We start from the raw sequence: 24,832 nt of genomic DNA on the forward strand, positions 1-24,832 counted from the left end.
ATGTGGTCAGCTTCAAACTTTAGTTAAGCTTGAAGGTGTCAATTTTGGAGCAGGGGGTTATTTCTTGGATAGCAGCATCTTAGTCCATGATGATCTGAACTGTAGACAGTGATCCATCAGCTTCCAGTTCATGGCAGGGCTGTGCCATGGTGGCTCCCAGGTTGTTCCTGACCATCCAACCCAATTTCCTTTCAACTGAGGGTGACAGTTTGGGTTTTCTTGAAGCAAAGTGGCTTGGCAAAGTGACTACACCTCACAATAAGTTGGATACAATTATTTGAACTGATCTTGGAATTTGCAGTTGTTTTAATGGCTCTAAGAGACATTCCAGAGTTGTGTATATCTGTGATCCTCTTTCTCAGATCTGCACTGAGCTCCTTGGACTTTCCCTTTTTATTGGTCAATCCAATGAGTGCTGTAAACAAACCCTTTTTATGAAGGCCTTTTCATGATCACTAACAGGAAGTTAAGAGACCTCGGCCTTGGCAAGATAAGAGACATTTTGGAAGTTTCAGCACCTCTGAATTAATAATCTAAGTGAGCGTATGTAAATTTTTGACCCTGTATGTATAATTTTGACCCTGTGTTGATTTCAGAAAACCCAAAGAAAATTAAAGCGTGCACAAAATTCTAGTGGTTTTTTAAATTATTATTTAAAATGTATGCTTTACAATAATTCTGCCACAGAAAAAGAACAGTTCAAAGAAATTACAGAAAGCCCAAATATTGCCATGACATTCATATCCAAGATGGCATTCATGTATGTAAACTATTAATCACAATGGTATCTATCATACCAGTCAAAAGCTTGGACACACCTTCCAATTCAATGGTTTTTCTTTGTTATAGATTTCTATTTGACAGTGGTGCTTGAAATTTTGTGAACCCTTTAGAATTTTCTAGATTTCTGCATAAATATGACCTAAAACATCATCAGATTTTCACACGAGTCCTAAAAATAGATAAAGAGAACCCAGTTAAAAAAAAGAGACAAAGATATTATACTTGGTCATTTATTTATTGAGGAAAATAATCCAATATTACAGATCTGTGAGTGGTAAAAGTATGTGAACCTTTGCTTTCAGTATCTGGTGTTACCCCCTTGTGCAGCAAAAACTGCACTTAAACATTTCCGGTAACTGTTGATCAGTCCTGCACACTGGCTTGGAGGAATTTTAGCCCATTCTTCCGTACAGAACAGCTTCAACTCTGGGATGTTGGTGGGTTTCCTCACATGAACTGCTCGCTTCAGGTCCTTCCACAACATTTTGATTGGATTAAGGTCAGGACTTTGACTTGGCCAGTCCAAAGGCCAAAATGGGCCCAAACCATGATACTACCACCACCATGTTTCACAGATAGGATAAGGTTCTTATGCTGGAATGCAGTGTTTTCCTTTCTCCAAACATAACGCTTCTCATTTAAACCAAAAAGTTCTATTTTGGACTCATCTGTCCACAAAACATTTTTCCAATAGCCTTCTGGCTTGTCCATGTGATCTTAAGCAAACTGCAGACGAGCAGCAATGTTCTTTTTGGAGAGCAGTGGCTTTCTCCTTGCAACCCTGCCATGCACACCATTATTGTTCAGTGTTCTCCTGATGGTGGACTCATGAACATTAGCCAATGTGAGAGACGCCTTCACTTGCTTAGAAGTTACCCTGAGGTCCTTTGTGACCTCGCCGACTATTACACGCCTTGCTCTTGGAGTGATCTTTGTTGGTTCGACCACTCCTGGGGAGGGTAACAATGGTCTTGACTTTCCTCTATTTGTACACAATCTGCCTGACTGTGGATTGGTGGAGTCCAAATTCTTTAGAGATGGTTTTGTAACGATTTCCAGCCTGATGAGCATCAACAAAACTTTTTCTGAGGTTCTCAGAAATCTCCTTTGCTCGTACCATGATACACTTCCACAAACATGTTGTGAAGATCAGACTTTGATAGATCCCTGTTCTTTAAATAAAACAGGGTGCCCACTCACACCTGATTGTCATCCCATTGATTGAAAACACCTGACTCTAATTTCATCTTCAAATTAACTGCTAATCCTAGAGGTTCACATAATAATAATAAGTTGAATTTATATAGCGCCTTTCAAGAAACCCAAGGACGCTTTACAATTATAGACAAAGAAAAATAAATAAATAAATAAATGGAAAAAATATATAAATAAATAAATAAATGAATAAATAATAAAAAAAGTAAAAAGTCCACCAAGTAGGGGTCAGGATGTAATTCCCGTGGTGTAGCAGCCACAGTCCCACCAAAAGGCGCACGAAAACGAGTCCCACATCTCCAGCACAGCCAGCACATACTTTTGCCACTCTCATATATGTAATATTGGATCATTTTCCTCAATAAATAAATGACCAAGTATAATATTTTTGTCTCATTTGTTTAACTGAGTTCTCTTTATCTACTTTTAGGACTTGTGTGAAAATCTGATGTTTTAGGTCATATTTATGCAGAAATCTAGAAAATTCTAAAGGGTTCACAAACTTTCAAGCACCACTGTATGACTTCTACATTATCGAGTCGGTACAAAAACATTTTAGAGTCCAAACATTTGTTTTCCAGCACAAAATTAACTGCTACAGGGAAAAAAAATGTTTGTATCTGAGCAGCATTTCTCTACGTGTGCCTAAAACTTGCACAGTACTGTACCTCACTACGGTTAAAAATATATATATTTAAAAAAAAAAAAATCTCTTTAACAACCAGATACATGGGAATCATCTAGATACCTTCCTGTGTGCATGTCAAGACCTTCAACCCAGCCACAAAATGACCATATGACGTAGCATTTCATACAAATACCACTGCATGAGGCCTTTCCTTTTCGCACCTCACACAAGACAAACCTTGTGTGAATTTGTAACTATGGTCAGAGCTACAGGTAACCTGTCCTACAAATCTGCCAATCAACTACCATTTCCTTTCATCGATGCATGGCCACAATGAGGAGCTCGAGTTGCGGTCCCTTGTTTACTTACAAGTCATGTTATCCATCACTTCCACACTGAGTTAACTACAAATTGTTCTATTGTTCAGAATGACACTTACCTCTCACTTACCTGCATCTTCCCTCAACGATCTGAGTTATTTCACATCACATGGAGTTTGTGAAGCAGTTTAGGTCCTGGTGTCCCCTGTGCTGACTAAGGCCAAGTTTACATTAGACCGTATCTGTCTCGTTTTCTTCGCGGATGCACTGTCCGTTTACATTAAACCGCCTGGAAACGCCGGGAAACGGGAATCCGCCAGCGTCCATGTATTCAATCCAGATCGTGTCAGCTCCGGTGCTGTGTAAACATTGAGATACGCGAATACGCTGTGCTGAGCTCTAGCTGGCGTCGTCATTGGACAACGTTACTGTGACATCCACCTTCCTGATTCGCTGGCGTTGGTCATGTGACGCGACTGCTGAAAAACGGCGCGGACTTCCGCCTTGTATCACCTTTCATTAAAGAGTATAAAAGTATGAAAATACTGCAAATACTGATGCAAATACTGCCCATTGTGTAGTTATGATTGTCTTTAGGCTTGCCATCCTTCCACTTGCAAGTGGTAAGTGATATGCGCTGGGATCACACACACAGCGGCTCAGTCCCGAATCACGGCTTGTGCACTTCACTCGCGTGCTCTGTGAGCTGCGCAAGGCCGGAGTGCGCACCCTCCAGAGGGCACTCGCTGTTCAGGGCGGAGTGATTTGGAGCGCAGGATGCCTGCGGAGCCGAGCGTATCCGTGTATTGGTGTTGCTGTGTGCACGCAAATCGTCTATTGGTGTTGCTGTGTGCACACTAATCGTTTTAAAAACGTTAATCTGATGATCCGCTGATACGGTCTAATGTAAACATGGGCTAAGGAATAAGCTAGCAGATTTATACCCTCATCTGGAGTTGAATATGGCCCAAATGCCACAGTCTGCCACATTAAACAACCTGCTAATCAAAAAAAAAAAGTCACAAACGTGTATGTTGAATTAAAAAAAAAGTCTGTAGCGAACAAGGACTTAAGCACCCATGAAAGCAATTGGAGTCTCTTTATAGGTGTCGATGACCTGCTGTGAGACGTGGCTCAGCTGAAATTGTTGGAATTGAAGCCACACACAGCAGAGACTTGTGCTCTTCATCAGGGTATTCCTTCTAGCCCAACTCCGACTTGCCTTCCTGCTAACCTTTCTCTGACAGCAGTAAATTCCCATTACACTAAAAGTGTATGTCACAGCCATTGTAGTGCATCACAACACCACTGATGGCGTCTTTCTTGAAGCTCATTAAATTACTACAATCGTTCTAAAAGGGGTGAGGTGCCTCAATTCTTTAAGAGCCCAATGTGTGAGCTTTCCTGTTGTGCTGGAGTCCCTGAAGTAAGGCCTGTGCTTAAAAGGTGTATCTGGATGCCTTGGTAATAAGTTCGTCATGTGACCTTAAGCCTTGCGTTTGTGCCCAATGTCATATCAGCCACTTTTATTAAATCACTATAAATTATATGGCCAAAGGTTTGTGGGCATCTCACCATCACACTCATATGTGGGTCTTCTCACAAGCCATTACCACAAAATGTGAAGCAGACAATGTAGGATGTCTTTGAATGCTGTAGCATTAAGATTTCCCTTCAATCAAACTAAGGGGATCAAACATATTCCAGCTAATGCTCTTGTGGCTGAATGAACAAACCCCCACAGCCTTGCTAGTGGAAAGTCTTCCAGGAAGAGTAGGGGTTATCACAATAGCAAAGGTGGTTGGATAAATCTGCAATAGGATATTCAAAAAGACACATAGGTGCGATGGCCAGGTATCCACAAACATTTGGTCAAATAGTGTATTTCCATTCCATGAACCAGAACCTGGTAAACATTTCTTGCTATGTCTAGTACAAGCCTGATGGTAGGATTTGAAAAAAAAAAAAAATGGTGACTTGATCATCAGACCAACTGTCTATCTGTCACAGGGTAAAGGCACGAGGATGTGTGAACAAAGACTGGCCCTCTGGGTGGTAAACATCATCAGCTTGGTCTACAGGTGGGCTGGATGTCTGGCCTCTGCCCTGACATGACACACTATGAAATGCATGACCTGCTCAGGCTGCTCCTACTTGGGCTTTACAGTGCAATCCAAGCTTAAAGCTCAGCACTTGAGGGTTAAATCGTGACCTTATGGTAGTCTTGTAGGATTTGAGCTCACAACCTTCTAGTCACGAACACACAACGCCTACTTAGATCAAAAGGTGCAGGCTATCTGCTGGTACCTCGTGTAGTCAAGGCTACATCAGGGGGCGGAGCCTTTTCTTGCAAAGCTCCACAGTTATGGAACAGCCTTCCAAGTAGTGTTCGGGACTCAGACACAGTCTCAGCGTTTAAGTCTAGGCTGAAAACAGATCTGTTTAGTCAAGCCTTTTGTTAATTTTATTAGGTAAAGGAGTAGATCTGGAGGGTCCTCAGGCATAGAGTGTTTTGGCAAGCTGGGATGTATGGATGTCAGTCCCCCACTCACTTGCTCACTCGAATTTGTGGACAGTGTAGTGGTTGTCTGCTTCATGTCTCGGGGCTCCCTCATGCCGGTGTTACCTTCTGGCTCTCTCCTTTTCGTTATGCGGTCATAGTTAGTTTTGCCGGAGTCCCTCTGAGTTACATGTCAATCCTGAGATCGAGACGCCGACCTCTTCTGCTCCTCAGACCTGCCTGATCCATCCTGGCGCCCTACGTCTGGCTGGAGTCTCATCACATCGCTCCTGTGGAGGACGGCCCCATATGGACAGTTGAAAGTCACACTTGGAGGACGCTCTGGACACTTACAGTAATGCTTTTATGTCTGAGGACTACAGTTGACTTGCTAACTTTAGGACTGCAGTTGTCATGAACAGTTTTGCACTCAAGTCTCCATCAAGCAACAGTTTATAACTTCAACAAAACAGACTTCACGTTAAAAAAATTATAATCATGTTGTCTGTTATCACCCAAATGAGGATGGGTTCCCTTTTGAGTCTGGCTCCTCTCAAGGTTTCTTCCTCATATCATCTGGGGGAGTTTTTCCTTGCCACCGTTGCCACAAGCTTGCTCACTGGGGATAGATTAGGGATAAAAGTAGCTCATGTTTAAAGTCACTAAGGCTACGTTCACACTGCAGGCTGAAGTGACTCAAATCCGATCTTTTCGCCCATATGTGACCTGTATCCGATCTTTTATTGACAATATGAACGACACAGATCCGATTTTTTCAAATCCGACCCAGGCCGTTTGGATGTGTGGTCCTAATTCCGATTCCTATCCGCTCTTTTCATATGCGACTTCAGTCTGAACCGCCAGGTCGCATTCATCCGACTTACACGCCATCAACAAACCACAAACGTCACTATTCTGCGCTGAAGTAGGCGGCGGGTCTCAAAAAAAGTTACAACAACATGGCGCATAATCACGGGCGCAGATAGAGGGTGGGACTCGTCCCACCCAGATTTAAATTCACTTCGTTCGGTCCCCCCCACTTTGCATAAGGCAAACCTCACGGAAAAATCAAAAGACTAATTACCATTCGGTTTATTGAGGTGCACGGCAGTGTATACATAGTTGCAACAACTCACATAAAACAAAACAAAGACTGATATTCGGTTGGTTGAGCTGCGCAGACTGCACAGGTTGCGAGCTCGAGCTTGGTTGCTATAGTAACCCACAAGTTTGACAGGCATATCGGGGTTGGGGTTGGTTTGCTGGCAGCTTTGTCCCCCCCAGTTTTTTGTCCCCCCCAGTTCAAAAAACGTATCTGCACCCCTGCGCATGACATCAATGCGAGGGACTCTTCGGGCTGTGAAGGTTCTGAATCTTCTCAATGGAAGGACGCAGAGGTTAGGGAGCTGATTTCCATTTGGGGGGATACAGCTATTCAAGCTAGATTGGATGGGTCATACCGCAACCGGGCGGTTTTACTTCCGTAAACACTGGCCATGCTCACTGCGTGTGACGTCGTCGTATCCTGCAGTGCGCATGCGGAACACTTTTAGGTCGCTTTTCGTTCATACTGAGGATCACATACAAGTCGCATATATTTGTTAATGTGAACGACCTCACAAAAAAAATCGGATTTCACAAAAAAATCGGAATTGAGCATTAAGCCTTGCAGTGTGAACGTAGCGTAAAATTCTGTAAAGTTCCTTTGCGACAATGTTTATTGTTAAAATCGCTATAAAAATAAACTTGGCAATATAAGGTTGGTCGACCTTGCAGGTTTCTGACTACAGGATTGCTGTTGGTTGGATATTTTTGGCGAGCAAAATATTCCCCCTGGGAAAGTACAGAATGTAAATCATAAGAACATCCTTCATTTGAATTAATGTAAAACAAGATTTAAGCATTTAAAGAATCCTCTTTTGTGTCGACTTGTTAAACCTGCTTGCTGGAGTTCCTGGTTTCTGAATCCCCAACCTCACAAAGATAAATACACTATGAAAAAAGGTCTTTTATTATTATTATTATTATTATTATTATTCATAGTGGTGCAATTTCATAACATTGTATGACTATGGATAAAAGACTACACTATTCATGGTCTTGAGCACAACATTGCTTATATATCTGGAAGAGAGATAGACATGGAGAAGTTATCCACACATCCGTATACAAAACAAGAGACAGCTGCACAATAGAATAGTTACACACTGTAAACACAAAACCTCTTTACGCTTTAACGAGCACAGTCAGGCAGAAACCAGTCGTCACAGGCGAGTGGAATGAATCCTCTGGTGCCTTTTTAAGTTGCATTTCTGTGTGAACCGTTTTCCACAGTCCATGCAGATATAGGGTCTTTCTCCCGTGTGGACCCTGCGATGTGCCTTCAGGTTGCTGAGTTTGGTGAAGCTGCGGCCACACAGTCCGCAGCAGAACTGTCTCTCTCCTGTGTGGATCTGTTGGTGAGCTCTCAAGTGGCAGAGGTGTGAGAAGCCTTTACCACACTGCGAGCAGATGTGCTGTGTCCTCACCATATGGTGCCCAACGTGTCCTTGAGTCCTAATGCCGACCGTCTGTGGGACATTTCTTCCAGACTGCAAGGCACTGACGGCCCTCTCGTCTGTGTAGGAGCGCTGGAGTTGTGGAAGTGCATGAGAGGGTTTTGGTAGAGGGGAACTTTTGTGGAGCGAATGTCCCCTGGACACGTTCACAGTGGCAGAGCTTGACGCCAGCACATTGGCATGTTCAGCAGGTTTGGGCTGTTTTTTAACCAGCATCCTGAGTTGCTGCGTGACCTGAGAAGATGGGATTTCCTTACTAGAAGTTACTGGATAGACCACATGTCTTTCCTCAGAGGTTCCTGGAGGCAGAGGATCTCTGTGCTGGAGCTCTTCCCGTACCTGACTTACCATGCTTGCCGTGGACGTAGTCCCTGTCCTTGCCCTGTCCAACTCTTCCCATTCTGGAGGAAGCACCACTACAACTTCCTGTTTAATGGCCACTGATTCTGACGTGCCTGCCTGCTGGTTCACAGTGGGGGACACCGAAGATGGCGCAGGCACCGTAAGCTCAGTCTGTGATTGAGATGTATGCACCAATTGCTCCGTTTTAGATTCTGGCTTCTTTGATTGTGCTCTCTGCTTCACTAAATCCTGATTTCCAGCACCAGTGCTGGGTAACTTGTCTCTCTGAGGGAGCCAGTGATCAGGCTGTGATGTGTGGATGCCTGATGTCTCCCCAGTATTGTGGCTCTGGGATACTCTGTGATCTGCTGTGGTGTGAGTGTGCGCTGTTGAGTAGATCTGCACGCCCGAGGCCTCCGCGACTTCCTCCTTCACTGCCCCGCCAACTTTCGCTCCATCCACTTGAGTCTGAAAAACAAGATAGATTCTGTCTTTCAAATCCATTATTCTATCCACCTTCACTGGATATGAGCAATCATGTGCTCCGATTAGCTACTCTGCTACTAGGCGACCAATCAGCTCATATACCATGAGTAGAAAAAAACAAAATGACGGAGCGTTTTGCTGAACCAACCGAGGACGAAATAAAAACTCTACTTGAAAACAAGACCTCAAAAAATACACACAAAAAAAGCGCAACAAAATATGGAATAAAAGTATTTGATGGTAAGAATAGATCTTTTGTTATTTTTCAAGAATTATTATTGTCATCGCAGTTTTCACAAACTGCCACTGGCATTTTACTGTTTTGTTTACATTCATCTTTAAGTATTAAATTAAAAAAAAATTTTTTTAGACTGGTTCAAAAGTTTAAAGAAGTTTGAAAGTTACATAACTGAAATGTCCAAGGAAGACTTAAATAAAATGTCTAAAGCTATTCAATACCTCGGTATGACAGCAAGATGGCACTTTCTACAAAAAAAAACACAAGTCAATTCGTGCAGCCATCGATAGGATTTTAAGAAGTCCGCCTAAGCGGAAATGATTTTGTTGGGCCTTTTGTACAAAGTTTTTATTTATTGAATTTGCAAAAAAAAAAGCTCCGTTTCTCAAAATCCAGTGAATGTGGATAAAACAAAACTGTTACTCCACTCAATCTCGTCATACGTGGCTTATAGCCGACTCGGCACTATCGGCTCATGTACAACTCGATTTCATGGAATAATTGTTAATTATAAGCCATTATAATGTTCAGTACAGTACCAAATCTCACGAATATTAAACCATAAAACTATGGAAATGACACCTTGTAGTACACATTCCAAGTTACGTGAAGCATGGTGGTGTGCGTTCATGTACATCATCTCTCTTATATCAATGACTGTCATAACATGCTTACATTTATTAAAAAGGTCAAAGGGGAGATGCTGTTTTTACAGAAAATGACTGAGATGAATAATGTACAGTATAAGACAAAAGTTTGGACACACCTAATTCAGTGGTTTTTCTTTACTTTTATTAATTAATGGGTTGTTTTACAATTAGGGTACAAAGTTTGTGTCACAGAAGTCCAAAATTCAAATTGATTCAAACTGGTTCTTGGACTAGTTTTTAAGTGAAGGACAAGTTAAAGAACAGATTTCAGGTAATTTTTTGACATGTGTGTATGGTAGTTTTGTGTTATCTGCTATAAGATAAAGAAGATTAAGTGTAGCTTTAAGCAGGGCTGGGAGAAACAAATGAAGGGATTCTCGGAGAGGACTTTTTTTTTGACAATTCAGAATCCACTACTTCCATAGTGCTTTTAAATATAAGGCTGTAAGCTTTGTGTTAGTTGTCTCTAATATTTATGTCCCGATATCTTGACCACATTTTAGGATGAAAATAATCATTTTAGATATGTTATTTTATATTGAAAAATTAGCTGTCTCGGAGAGGACTTTTTTTTGACACAATTGCATACTAATTTGATCAAAATAGTCTGAAAACTTACTGGCATTCAACATTAAAACTTAACTATGTTTCCAATTATATGGAACCAAATATTTGTTTTATGGTATAAAGAATGGTTTAAGTGCATCCCTTTTGGAGCTACCTGTGGTCAAAAAAGCACTTTTTCTAAATGACACGAGTAATTTTGCTAAATATGACACATATTGCCATACATTCACCAAAAATAACGTTATCACCAAATTTTTTTTTTGCATGGTAAATAGAGCTATCACAGGGCTACAATAAACAACCAAGTTTATTTAGTCAAGCCTTTTGACATTGAAGATAAGTGTTAAATGTGATTTTTAGCTTGCGTACCCTGATTGTAAAACAACCCATAAGACTCATCAGGGTTGGTATGAGGATTTTTCGTTCTGGGTCCAGGGACCCACATGACTGGCCAAACTGGGGTCCCTGGCATTTTCTGTGGGTCCTAAATATTTTTATATTGTTATGACCTTTTCGTTCTGTTCACTTTTGCTTTGTTTGTTAAAACAACATAATCCAACAGGTTTGCCAAGGCAATCGGGAAATAATTCTTCAAGTAGGAGCCCTGCATTCTAGGACGCATAAAAATTCTGAACATGCTTTTTTTCCCCCCATTTTTGTGTGTAAAAATGTACATTTCTGCGTTAACACAATCCCTGTTAATGTCTTAAAGTAATGACGTATGTAATTTCTCTTTACTTAGTTGAGCGGTTCTTGACATAAATATGGATTACTACAGTAATGTGGAATAGCACTATTTACTGTATTTTTATTATTTACTGTTTGATTTCAATATTAAGAAAGCAAGAAATTGCACTAATCAGCTTTTGTTGAGGTACCTGTTAATTGAAAAGCATTCCAGGTGACTACCTCATGAAGCTGGTTAAGATAATGCTAATAGTGTATAAAGCGTCATCAACGTAAAGTGCGGCTACTTTGAAGAATTGAAAATATTAAACATTTTGCTTTTAACAATTTTTTGTTTACCACATCATTCTATATAAAATGTTCCACAGGTTATTTCATAGTTTTGAGGTCTTAGAAAATAGTCAAAATACAGAAAAACCTATTGGGGGGGGATACTTATGCACACTCCAAATTTCTGTTTTTTTCATCTTAATTATTGTTTGTGTCACAATAGAACAACAATTTGCACCTTTAAAGTGGTAGGCATGTTGTGTAACTCAAATGGTGCTAACCCTCCAAAAATCCATTTTAATAACAGATTGTAATGCAACAAAACAGGACAAAACAAGGGGGATGAATACTTTTGCAAGACACTGTATATCACTTGGATTGAGGTCCACCTTTTGCTGCACTTACAGCTGCAAGTCTCTTGGGGTATGCCTCTATTAGCTTAGCACATCTAGCTACTGGGATTTTTGCCCATTCTTCAAGGCAAAACTGCTCCAACTCCTTCAAGTTAGCTGGGTTGCGTTGGTGTACAGCAATCTTCAAGTTATGCCACAGATTCTCAATTGGATTGAGGGTCTGGGTTTCATGGCACAAGAGACAAACTGTACCTAGAAATGTGTTGTCATAATATCACTAATATCAAATGACCCTGAAGTTAACAACTTCAGATTTCTATATTGCAGTATATGATCACAGTAGCATCATATCCAGGTTGTTTCACAATCAAGGTAAACTTTTCAGGTCCACAATAGTGTAAAAAATCAAACCTCAGATTTTTGTGTTTCTCTGCTGCCAAATATGACCTGTTGAGATGGAAATGAACTGCACAGAATTTCAGAGCTGCAGGTCGTATACTGTTCATGTTAGTTGTGTTGAGAAGACGGCATGGAGTGTATTTCGAAAACTGACCACCTTTCTTACAGTTCAAAAGAGTAAGCTATACAAAGAGAAAAACTGTTGAAATGGATGTGATTTTAAGTACAAATTTTCAAGTACTGTGCAGCGATATTTGGACATGGTGGTAACTGTAATAACAACTGAAGTGGTGACGATCCTTGTGGTTTTCCAGAGAAGACATTTTTTGACGGACTCGCATTTCAACCACATGTGAAGCTCTGCTGCAAGTTTGTCTCGCATCGGTTTCAAATCCTTTTTTTTTTTTTTTACTGCGTAGTAACAGTGTTCTGCTTCAAAAGAGAGACATACTTTCTTATAAAATTATTCACAACCTCATCAAATGGGGAGTGTTTTCCAGAGAGGACATTTTTGACGGACAAAGGATCCTGTCAGAGGGACTTAATTTACACAAAAATGTAACTTCCACTTAAAGGCCAACTAAGATGACAACGAACCTACCTGTTTTTCTTATTTTAAACAAACAAATAGTAGTTTTCAACCACATAAGAGCCCATTTTCTGACTGTTTACAATAGTAAACAACTTTAGTTAGCCAATTACTTTCGCATATTTTGCATGCTATCGCTGCTCGGTTGATGATCGGAAATGTTCGTCAGCTCCCAACAGGTGACGTCACTCACAATACAGGTTTTTTTTTAGAAAAATTTAGTACGAGGGTGCTCACCATGGCGAGGGAGCGAAGCGGGGGGGGAGATGGTGCCGGTTGCCCCCCCCCGCCGTGCAAAGCCTTTGAAAAATGCTCCAATGGGACATTCTGAGGCTATCTGAGAGGGAAATTGTAACAAATTGTCTGTCAACATTGAAAAAGAAAGAAGTAATCTTCTTCTGCCCCGGACAGTCTTCGGCTTTCTTCCGTTTCGTGCCGCGGGATGACATCTTTAAATGCCCAAGTGTCAACAAAAACAACTCGCGAACTACTTCTGTCAAAAGCTCCCGCGCCGGTGGGTGAAAGGTCATTCAGTCTCGAGAAATCTCGCTCTACAAGTCAGCTGACCTTGTATGTAACCCATGTCAAATCTCGCGAGAGCAGCCGCGACAAGTAAACAACTAAACAACATGGCGCCTCAGTCTGGAAAACGCCAATTTGGATCGTTTTTGCACCGTCTGGCAGTGTATCTACTATGATTGGAATATTTTTGGAGCAATTATAACGTATCTGATGATCAGACACATTGTCACGTGGTGTTGCTGGGATGTTTTCACGGAGTCGGTAAGGGGGCGCACGCCGAGAGTAAGAGGGCGCAGTGCCCCTGTTCCCCCGTTTAGACGAAAGCCTGCAGTACACACGGTCATATTTGAGAGAAGAGAGAACAGTGAGGATCATTTGCGTCCGTATTTTTTAAGATTATTTGAGGAAATGGTTGGATCCAGGTGTAGTGTGGGAGTGTAGTGTAGAATATCCCAGCCAGGTTAAAGTTTTTTTTTATTTTACATTTGTTAATCCAGGGGTGCTATCACTTCCGACAACTACGCTCTCGAGTCATTCATAAAAAACTTGCTCATCAAAACATCACCAGGCTAGCCTACCGTAATTGCCGTGGTAGACAGTCCAATCCACAAGGCAACGCAGAAAGAGGGTAAACAAACACTGTCCTTAGTGGTTGTTTATCCTCTTTCTGCGTTGCCGTGGGGATTGGACTGTCTACCACGGTAATTACGGTAGGCTAGCCTGGTGACGTCTTGATGAAGTTATTTTTTATGAATGAGTCGAGAGCGTAGTGGTAGGAAGTGGTGGCACCCCTGGATTAACGAACGTAAAAGAAAAAAAACAACTTAAATAACTTAACTTTAACCTGGCTGGGATATTCTATGCTACAATTCCCACACAACACCTGGATCCACCTCAAATAATCTTAAAAAAATACAGATGAAAATGATCCTCACTGTTCTCTCTTCTCTCAAATATGGCCGTGTGTACTGTGAGTGATGTCACGCTTTACGGAAACCATTCGGAAAGCAGCTCGGGTGTTTCCGGTAATGTTTCGCCTTTTTCCGTACAAGTGTGAGAACACACAGTTTCAACCTCGTTTTACAGGTAAAGAGTTCGGGTTTGTCTGTAAGTCAGGGTTGCATCTCATTAATACGCTATTTCAGATGCATAGTGTGTGGGGGGGGGGGGGGGGGGGAACTCACAGTATCACCTTAGTGGACCTTTAAATATCTTTCTATTGTGAATGAAAGTACTGTATACGCCCCAAAGTAAAACCTAGACAGTGAGAAAAAAAAAATGCAATTCTGAATTTAACCAGTAAAAGTGTCCAAGTGTAATAATTAAAAGTAGAATTAAATGAAATAACCACAAGGTCAAAACTAAGCCTGCATTTGACTCTAAGGCCACACCAATTCGATTAGTTGGTTCTCGGAATCGCCACTTGAAGAAAATGCAAAATGAAAAAAAAAAAATCGAAATCAAACTCCCGCCAACAGAAAAGGTCACGTGACGTGAGATCACGTGACGTCGAAAACCAATCAGATCGCCCCTTTCACGTTTGTTAAAGACTTGTGAAGTAGCCTACTCCTGGTCAAATCTTTTTTTTCTGTGCATTGTAGATGTTCAATTGACTGTAATTCAATCGTTTATTTAGCCCATCTGTTTACTGGTTTGCCTGTATTGTTTGGTCTATTTCCACCGCTAATTTTACCATCAGAGCATTTTTTAATTTTTATTTCGCCCGCTCGCTTCATATTTTTCCTGAAAAAATCCGAGAACCAACTAATTAAATTGGTGTGGCCTTACAGACATATTTATAAGCACTTATAAGAGACATTAGGGCTGTAGGTGTGTCCCTGTAAAATAAAGTATAAGAAACTCCAGCATATATACACACTGAACCAATTTGCAGGAGTTCGCTGGCATTATTTAAAAAAAAAAAAAAAGACAACCATGACTGAAACAGCCCATAAGACCCCTGATCTGTTATGTCAGTGATTTTAATCTAACCAGCAGTAACAGATGAGACAGCGTGTGCAGTTACACTATAGTAGGAGTCACTCGTACCTTGAGTTCAGGGTCAGGAATGGTTGACGTTGCCTCTTGACCTGATGTTCCACTTCCCTTCTCACAGATTCTCCTGCCCGCTTCAGACACACCCTCCTGCTTTGTAACACAAACCAACTCCACACCTGTGACATCACAGAGCTGTGCATCACTCAACTGTACGTTCTACATGTACAGTGGTGCTTGAAAGTTTGTGAACCCTTTAGAATTTTCCAGATTTCTGCATAAATATGACCTAAAACGTCATCAGATTTTCACACAAGTCCTAAAAGTAGATAAAGAGAACCCAGTTAAACAAATGAGACACAAATATTATACTTGGTCATTTATTTATTGAGGAAAATGATCCAATATTACATATCTGCGAGTGGCAAAAGTATGTGAACCTCTAGGATTAGCAGTTAATTTGAAGGTGAAATTAGAATCAGGTGTTTTCAATCAACGGGATGGCAATCAGGTGTGAGTGGGCACCCTGTTTTATTTAAAGAACAGGGATCTATCAAATTCTGATCTTCACAACACGTTTGTGGAAGTGTATCATGGCACGAACAAAGGAGATTTCTGAGGACCTCAGAAAAAGCGTTGTTGATGCTCATTAGGCTGGAAAAGGTTACAAAGCCATCTCTAAAGAGTTTGGACTCCACCAATCCACAGTCAGACAGATTGTGTACAAATGGAGGAAATTCAAGACCATTGTTACCCTCCCCAGGAGTGGTCGACCAACAAAGATCACTCCAAGAGCAAGGCGTGTAATAGTCGGCGAGGTCACAAAGGACCCCAGGGTAACTTCTAAGCGACCGAAGGCGTCTTTCACATTGGCTAATGTTCATGAGTCCACCATCAGGAGAACACTGAACAACAATGGTGTGCATGGCAGGGTTGCAAGGAGAAAGCCACTGCTCTCCAAAAAGAACATTGCTGCTCGTCTGCAGTTTGCTAAAGATCATGTCGACAAGCCAGAAGGCTATTGGAAAAATGTTTTGTGGACAGATGAGATCAAAGTAGAACTTTTTGGTTTAAATGAGAATCGTTATGTTTGGAGAAAGGAAAACACTGCATTCCAGCATAAGAACCTTATTCCATCTGTGAAACATGGTGGTGGTATTATCATGGTTTGGGCCTGTTTTGCTGCATCTGGGCCAGGACGGCTTGCCATCATTGATGGAACAATGAATTCTGAATTATACCAGCGAATCCTAAAGGAAAATGTCAGGACATCTGTCCATGAACTGAATCTCAAGAGAAGGTGGGTCATGCAGCAAGATAACTATCCTAAGCACACAAGTCGTTCTACCAAAGAATGGTTAAAGAAGAATAAAGTTAATGTTTTGGAATGGCCAAGTCAAAGTCCTGACCTTAATCCAATCGAAATGTTGTGGAAGAACCTGAAGCGAAGAGTTCATGCAAGGAAACCCACCAACATCCCAGAGTTGAAGCTGTTCTGTACGGAGGAACGGGCTAAAATTCCTCCAAGCCGGTGTGCAGGACTGATCAACAGTTACCGCAAACGTTTAGTTGCAGTTATTGCTGCACAAGGGGGTCACACCAGATACTGAAAGCAAAGGTTCACATACTTTTACCACTCACAGATGTAATATTGGATAATTTTCTTCAATAAATAAATGACTGTCATATTTTTGTCTCATTTGTTTAACTGGGTTCTCTTTATCTACTTTTAGGACTTGTGTGAAAATCTGATGTTGTTTTAGGTCATATTTATGCAGAAATATAGAAAACTCTAAAGGGTTCACAAACTTAAGCACCACTGTAAAATTACTAACTGTGTTTGCAATAAAACACAACAAGGTGTGCGGTTAGAGGAAAATAATCCACATCTGGGTGGTGGAGCACGGCCTGATGTGAAGCAGAAGCTGATTATTTTCCTATTACAGCCATCCCCCGGGGTGTTTTATTCCTTTTTAATACTAAACAATTTGCCAAAGGTAAGGTTTTTTTTTTTTAAATGTATTAATGACCATGTCATGCTTTTTAACAGTTTATAGTTACATTCAATTTTGCTGAACGAGTTAGTTCCTATTATTGTTTACTGCTATAGCAGCTATAAATGAAAACATTGCTCCCTCACCAGCCTCTCACAAAGGTAATGAGATGAGGAAAATGCAGCTCGTCATATTACGGAAAAAAAAAAACCTGGAAAATGCAAAATCCTTAAGACTTTCCTGTCATGGACAACTGACTGACTGACACCAAGCATCTCCTTATACCCCATTCACACCCACACTGAAAAAAAGATTTATTTTTTACATTACATGGCATTTGGCAGACACTCTTATCGAGAGCGATGTACGAGTGCAAATGTATTTAGTGCAATTTATTTCGTGCCGTCATGCTGTAATGGTGTCATGTGGGAACAGGAGCAAAACGATAAAGTTGAAACATTAATCTATAACCTGGAAACCTCATAACATTAATGGTGATCTTTTGCGACGGCTCCAGCAGGAAGCGGAACCTTTGGATTAACTTAAAAAATGATGCAGTGATACTGTGACGGAAATACTGACACCTAAACAATCCAAGCGAGACCATCAACGACGGCGTAGCTCACTCTGGCCCCGTCTAGCCCAGAAGGAACGATCTAAAGTGGGCCACCTTGTGCAATAAATGGTGCAAGCTTTATACACTATATACAAGCTATATACACCCTAGGAATACCGACCTATTTGCTAGAAAGAATCCAAAAGGGCGAGGAGAAGAAGCGATTTTTGTTGAACAGATCATTAAGGCTTAATTAGTCCATAACTTCATTAATAATTATAATTAAGCAAATCTGGGTAGAAGTTATATGCATCCTAGGTACCCCTACCTTCATGCCAGAAAGAATCAAAATCAGTGAAGAATTGAGAGAGAAGAAACGATGCGTGTTGAAACTGCTCATTAGAACTTAATTACTCCATATCTTCATTATTAATTGCAATTATGCAGATTTGGGTAGAAGCCATATGCAGCCTAGGCAGACCTACCTTCCTGCCAAAAAGAATAAAAAGCAGTGAAGAATTGAGAGAGAAGAAGCGATTTTTGGGAAATGTGGATGATGCCGGATGGACGACGGACAACACACGATGGTATAAGCTTATCGCATGTCGGCCGGGTGAGCTAATAATAATCATCCTGCCTCACTTTAAAGTGGCTGCTGGCACATTCAAAACAAGGAAAGAAAAGATCACAGAAATAAATTACCCATCTTGCATGTTTAATTACATGTCTCATGGAGGTTCGTGCTCTGTAGCATCCTGTCGTGGGAATAGATGACTTGCAACTATGTGATCAAAATGTGCTACATCATGAGCGCCCGCCATGATGGTGGATATACAAAGCGAGTAGGATGGCAGCCGCTGAAAGCGTGTCTGTAAACAATGCTGAATTTTCTCACCACGATTTGAACGATCAAGAGAAGATAGATGTGTGTGGTTTTCACCCAAAGTCAAACTTTTCTAAAGATAAGCCGCTTCTATTGACCATCGAGTACAAATACAGGTCATTTCATCCGACGCCTTTTTCATACGCACCATCAATTATTTTATATTTCAGGTATTTGTTTGAAAAAAGGAGGAATTCTCAGTGGAATTTGACTGAAGCAAAACACATTTTTGTAAAGCAAATGAGTGCCATAGTACAGATCACGTTAAATCCTCAGGCGCCGAGCAGCGCTCTTGCAGGGGCTTCATTCGCGAATCCCGGGCCGAGGCGCGGTCCTACCGACCCAAGACCGTCCTTTTTTAAATGGGGAGGCTTAGAGGGAGGTGCCTATAAAATTTGGTTTCGCTGTGAGTTCCGTTGGCGGAGTTATTAACTTTTAAAGCCGGCTAGATCATGTTAAATCTTGAGGCGCGGAGCAGCGCTCTCGCGGGGCTTTTGTTCGCGAACACAGGAATATCTGAAATATAAAATAATTGATAGTGCGTATGAAAAAGGCTTTGGATGAAATGTCTTAACTATTGGATGAAATGGTCATTGGACAAAGTGTCCTGATCCCCTTGTCTCCTCTCCGTACTAAGCCTCAGGAGTTTCCTCAGCCTCTTTCCGAATCATGGACAGAATTCTAAAAAATTGGAACGTGCCACGGTCACGAGGACTGTTGTGACCACAACCATATACAGCACAAAGATATGGCATAGCTAAAAGAACGCTTAAAGCAGTGGAAAAACAAAGAGTCGCACACGCGTGACTATGTTTTGTATGGAATGCCGCTTGGCCCCGCATTCGTATATCCACCAACGTGGCCGACACCCAGGTTTCTAATTTGTTTTGACGTTACTTGCAAGTCAAGGATACACGACACCTGTTAAGCCTCGGTCACAACCGGCCGTACGTGCTCCTACGGCCGGTCTACGTGCAAAAAATGCAAGAAACGCACGGAGGGCGCGCGTGTGACGTGCTGATTTTCGAGCCGCAGACCGCCCGCAGAGGTTCTTTGTCATGTCAAACAAACTCTACGGGCGCTTACATTTTTTTCAGGTTGCAAGACAAACTTACGGCCAACGTGCGTCTTTCTCCACGAACAAAAAAAAACGCAGCGATTTGGGAAACGCCAAAAATCGCACGGCCAAAAAATCGTACGTCCGGTTGTGACCTAGGCTTTACTTTCCTGTCATGGAAGACTGAATGGGAATGAAAATTTATTATCTAACCCATGTTGTTTTTACCCGATACATTAACTGTTTTCATACGTGAAAAGGGCTTTACAGAAAACCTCACCATGTAGATAATTCTAGGTTTTTCTTTGCTGAATAACAACAAGTCTTTAATCTGTTAATTATTAGAATATATAGATCAACAGACAAGTTCCTGTGAATTAGTGTTTACTACAGAAACAATTAGAAGGGCACTGGGTTGAGTGCATACCGTACCTCCTCCAAGAAACATATCAACGTCAAAATCAAATCACTTGAACTGAGGATAATGCGAAAGCTGTAGGGGAAAGAGGGGCATTAGGCACCAGACTTTTTTTTTTTTTAAATGAAAATGGTATAAAGAATGTAACTTAAGTGTAATAGAACAAACAATTACAAATTAACTAGCATCAAATCCAGTGATTAAAGTGTAACAGTTTTCCAACAAGTCAATTTTTTTTTTTTTTTTAAACAGTGGACCCTATTCCATGGCCAAGCCATGGCCTAATGGTTAGAGAAGCAGCTTTGTGACCAAAAGGTCACCGGTTTGATTCCCAGGACCAGCAGGAATGGCTAATGTGCCCTTGAGCAAGGCACCTAACCCCCAACTGCTCCTCTGGATAAGAGCATCTGCTTAATGCTGTTAATGTAACGTAACGTTCCCCACAGCCTATTCCCCCAGCAGACGAGTCCAAACGTCTTTCATTTTACTGGGTACAGTTATCGCACATTCTGATAGGCTCCTCAATATTCTACAATAATGTCCGACATGCTGGTGATAAATTCCATGCATTTTCAATGTAATGGGGCTGAATACTGTCCTTTGCCTGACACCACATTTCATCAAAATTTGTTCACTACTTTGAGTTACGTTGGGAACAGACCAAAAAAAAAAAATCCTGGATCCACATACAGTTCTGTACAAAAGTCTTCGGCACATGTAAAGAAATGCTGGAGACAAAAATGGCTTAAAAATAATGAAATGAAATGTTTCAACATTAAATTTTTTTTTTATAAACAACAGTAAGCTATAACAAATGAAACAAAGTCCATATTTGGTGTGAGACGACCCTTTGCTTTAAATAAATAAATAAAATAGCAGTCTCAGGTACAGTGAGTGCAGTTTTATGCGGAAATGAGCTGTAGGTTTTACTGAGCGTCTTACAGAACCAGCCCCAGTTCTTCTGGACACTTTGTCACACTCGCTTCTTCATTTTGCACCAAAACCCAGCAGCCTTCATTATGTTTTCTTTTTTAATCTGAAAAGTGGTTTCATGTGTAATATTCTGCTCAGATACAAGCATTTTTTCCTCTGTAATAGTTAAGTTTGTGCTGGAAAATGAACGTTTGGACTCTAAAATGTTTTTGTACTGACTCGATAATGTAGAAGTCATAAAATAGAAATCTTTAACAAAAAAAAAAAGTTTGTTTGGGGGGAAAAAAAAAAAAAAACAAGGTGCCCAAGACTTTTACACAGTACTGTATACATATATATCTAGATTTGCATCAAAATCTGACCAACTGTTCCTTGGCTCATCTTCCTCAAAATTTCATCCAAATTCGTTCATGACTTTTTGAGTTACACTGGGAACGAAAACATAACCTCCTCCAACACGGTTGGCAGACGTAATAATGAGTGCAGGAACACTCTTAGAAAATAAAGTACCTTATTGTACCTTCAGACGGCACGGTGGCGTAGTGGTTAGCCCTGTCGCCTCACAGCAAGAAGGTACTGGGTTCGAACCCAGCGGCCGACGAGGGCCTTTCGGTGTGGAGTTTGCATGGGTTTCCTCTCACAGTCCAAAGACATGCAGGTTAGGTTAATTGGTTTATTGGCTCTAAATTGACCGCAAGTGTGAATGGTTGTTTTTGTCTCGGTGCGCGAGTCAGCCCTGCGATGAGCTGGCGACTTGTCCAGGGTGTACCCTGCCTCTAGTCAGCTGGGATAGGCTCCAGCTTGCCCCCTGCAATCCCGCACGGGTTACAGTTAAACAAACAAACATCGTAACTTTAGGGCAGCCTTTCTCAACCAGGGTGCCGCATCTGGCTTTGTTAGGGGTGCCGTCAAAAAATTATATATTCTAACATTGAAATAAATAAAATGAATTAAAATTCCAAAAAACGATAGTTACACTAATGCAGATCATCGCCACCTAATGCATCACCAAAATTTGTCTCACAGCCCCCTTTCACATGTCACAACGTCACTGCCGGGGTCAGCGTGACTGCGTATATTTTATATGGGGGTGCCTTGAGAATTTGCATACTTCTGAAGGGTGCTGTGACTGAAAAAAGGTTGAGAAACGTTGCTTTAGGGTACAATGGCTTGTCACTGAGGTACTGATTTCATCTCATCTCATTATCTCTAGCCGCTTTATCCTGTTCTACAGGGTCGCAGGCAAGCTGGAGCCTATCCCAGCTGACTACGGGCGAAAGGCGGGGTACACCCTGGACAAGTCGCCAGGTCATCACAGGGCTGACACATAGACACAGACAATCATTCACACCTACGGTCAATTTAGAGCCACCAGTTAACCTAACCTGCATGTCTTTGGACTGTGGGGGAAACCGGAGCACCCGGAGGAAACCCACGCGGAGAACATGCAAACTCCACACAGAAAGGCCCTCGCCGGCCACGAGGCTCGAACCCGGACCTTCTTGCTGTGAGGCGACAGCGCTAACCACTACACCACCGTACCGCCCCAGATACTGATTTGTATAATTTATATACTACTTGAGAACATATATGTACCTTTTTGGCCCTAAAAAGGTACAATTCATTACCTTGAGAGCCAATGATGAGCCAGAGTGGGTTACATTAGTGTAGTGTAAGAGATGCTGTTCGAAAACTAAAATCAACACCGTCTGACCAATCAGATTGAATAATTCAACACACCAACAGTAAAGCTAATAATACCTACAGAAACCATGGAGCTCACTGACCTTCACTTTGCCTCCTGGGGTCTCTCAGAGCAGTGTCCTTCCTCGAGAGTCCGGTTCTGCCGCAGTCTGTACACCTCACTCTCTTCACCCTCTCTTTCTCACCCAGTTTAGTTTCCAGGATTTGCAATCTCCGTCTCAAAACTTCTGCCTCTTGTTTCCCACGACCGATCTCCTCTAAGAAGCTTCCCTCCACCAGCCTGGTGATTTCACAAAGAGCTGATCTCAGGATGGTCTCCATCACCCCAGAGAGCTGAGTCTGAAACGTCAGGAGGAGAGAATCCGACATCCTGCTGCGTCCCATATACACCTCCACAAAGCTCCTGAGAACGAATCCCAACACACACACACTTCGTAGTGCTCAGTGGCGGATCTGATCTGATCTGCTGTGCTCCACTAAAGTGCACCCTGTCTCTCCGTGTCCATCTTTACATCCTGGGCTGAGCTCTTTCTCTTTGACACCTTGCGTGTTTCATCAGCTCCTAGCATAACTAGCTTTCACAGCTAACTCAAGACTCATGCTAACTGTGCTCTGGTACTCGATTAAACCCCTCCTCTACGCTTCCTGTGGAACAGTGTCGGTTCTGTGAACTCTTTCAGAAATAAAACTCACATTAACCAGAAACGCAGTTGAATTTACGCGGACTAATTAGCTAATAAACATGGTTGGGTGCAGCGACGTGAAAAAGAAACCGTGTTGTCCTCCGTGACGTCACTAATAGTACAGTGGCCCGCATGGATCCTACTAACGTGAAACGCGTTGCGGGAAATACTAAACACTGGATTACCATCAAGCGGCAAGAACACGTTGGATGCGGTTTTTGCTTTAAAGCAGATACGCAGAGCTTTTATTAGTGTGCTTGCTTACAAAAGCACACTATTGTTCTTCTTAAGTTTTCTCATCTCATTATCTGTAGCCGCTTTATCCTGTTCTACAGGGTCGCAGGCAAGCTGGAGCCTATCCCAGCTGACTACGGGCAAAAGGCGGGGTACACCCTGGACAAGTCGCCAGGTCATCACAGGGCTGACACATAGACACAGACAATCATTCACACCTACGGTCAGTTAGCCTAACCTGCATGTCTTTGGACTGTGGGGGAAACCGGAGCACCCGGAGGAAACCCACGCGGACGCGGGGAGAACATGCAAACTCCGCACAGAAAGGCCCTCGCCGGCCACGTGGCTCGAACCCGGACCTTCTTGCTGTGAGGCGACAGCGCTAACCACTACACCACCGTGCCGCCCTCTTCTTAAGTTTTATTTTTATTCCATTTCACCTTTGGCCGGTATGGTAGTGTAGTGGTTAGCGCTGTCGCCTCACAGCAAGAAGGTCCGGGTTCAAGCCCCGTGGCCGGCGAGGGCCTTTCTGTGCGGAGTTTGCATGTTGTCTGTGTGGGTTTCCTCCGGGTGCTCCGGTTTCCCCCAAAGACATGCAGGTTAGGTTAACTGGTGACTCTAAATTGACCGTAGGTGTGAATGTGAGTGTGAATGGTTGTCTATGTGTCAGCCCTGTGATGACCTGGCGACTTGTCCAGGGTGTACCCCGCCTTTCGCCCGTAGTCAGTTGGGATAGGCTCCAGCTTGCCTGCGACCCTGTAGGACAGGATAAAGCGGCTAGAGATAATGAGATGAGAACATTTCACCTTTTTTTTGGATCCACTAGTCCTCCTAGGGCTTTCGAGTTAGAGACACCGTTCCAACGCTGAAACGTAGGGCCCGATCTGGAATAGCGTGCTTGTTTTCAGCTTTTGGATCGACACACCTGTTCTCTCGTTCTTGTCATTTTTTCCCCCATAGAGAATGAATAGGGCTCACAAATCGAATCGTCCTGCTCGGACACGCTTCATGGCAGACGCACCAAACCTCATGTGATACCTCAGGCCAACTCCCCAGACACATGCATTCGGTTCTGACCCACACTCATTTTTTCCTTTCTTTTCATGCCCCACTTTTTCATCCATTCACTTCCATTCATTTTTGGCCCCATTGAAAATGAATGGCGTTTCGGGGAAAAAAGCTTTCACTCTCCGTCAAATTTTTTAACTGAGTGACCAAACTTCAAGAGACTTCATATGATGCCTCAGGGCAAGTCCCCACACATATCC

At 42.2% G+C, this 24,832-nt stretch overlaps 1 protein-coding gene across 1 annotated transcript; it reads right to left on the minus strand.

Annotated features, from left to right (window-relative positions):
• Nucleotides 1-7,436: 7,436 nt before the first annotated feature.
• On the minus strand, nucleotides 7,437-23,434 carry si:ch73-109d9.3 (zinc finger protein 287). The gene is made up of 3 exons (XM_060926353.1): nucleotides 22,731-23,434; nucleotides 15,157-15,281; nucleotides 7,437-8,814 (listed from the first exon to the last, which is right to left on the minus strand). Exons 1-3 carry the CDS (start codon nucleotides 23,029-23,031, stop codon nucleotides 7,711-7,713), a joined length of 1,530 nt encoding a protein of 509 aa, XP_060782336.1. The 5' UTR covers nucleotides 23,032-23,434; the 3' UTR covers nucleotides 7,437-7,710.
• Nucleotides 23,435-24,832: the final 1,398 nt, after the last annotated feature.

This window comes from Neoarius graeffei, chromosome 7 (genome assembly GCF_027579695.1).
Source record: "Neoarius graeffei isolate fNeoGra1 chromosome 7, fNeoGra1.pri, whole genome shotgun sequence".
NCBI lineage: Eukaryota > Metazoa > Chordata > Actinopteri > Siluriformes > Ariidae > Neoarius > Neoarius graeffei.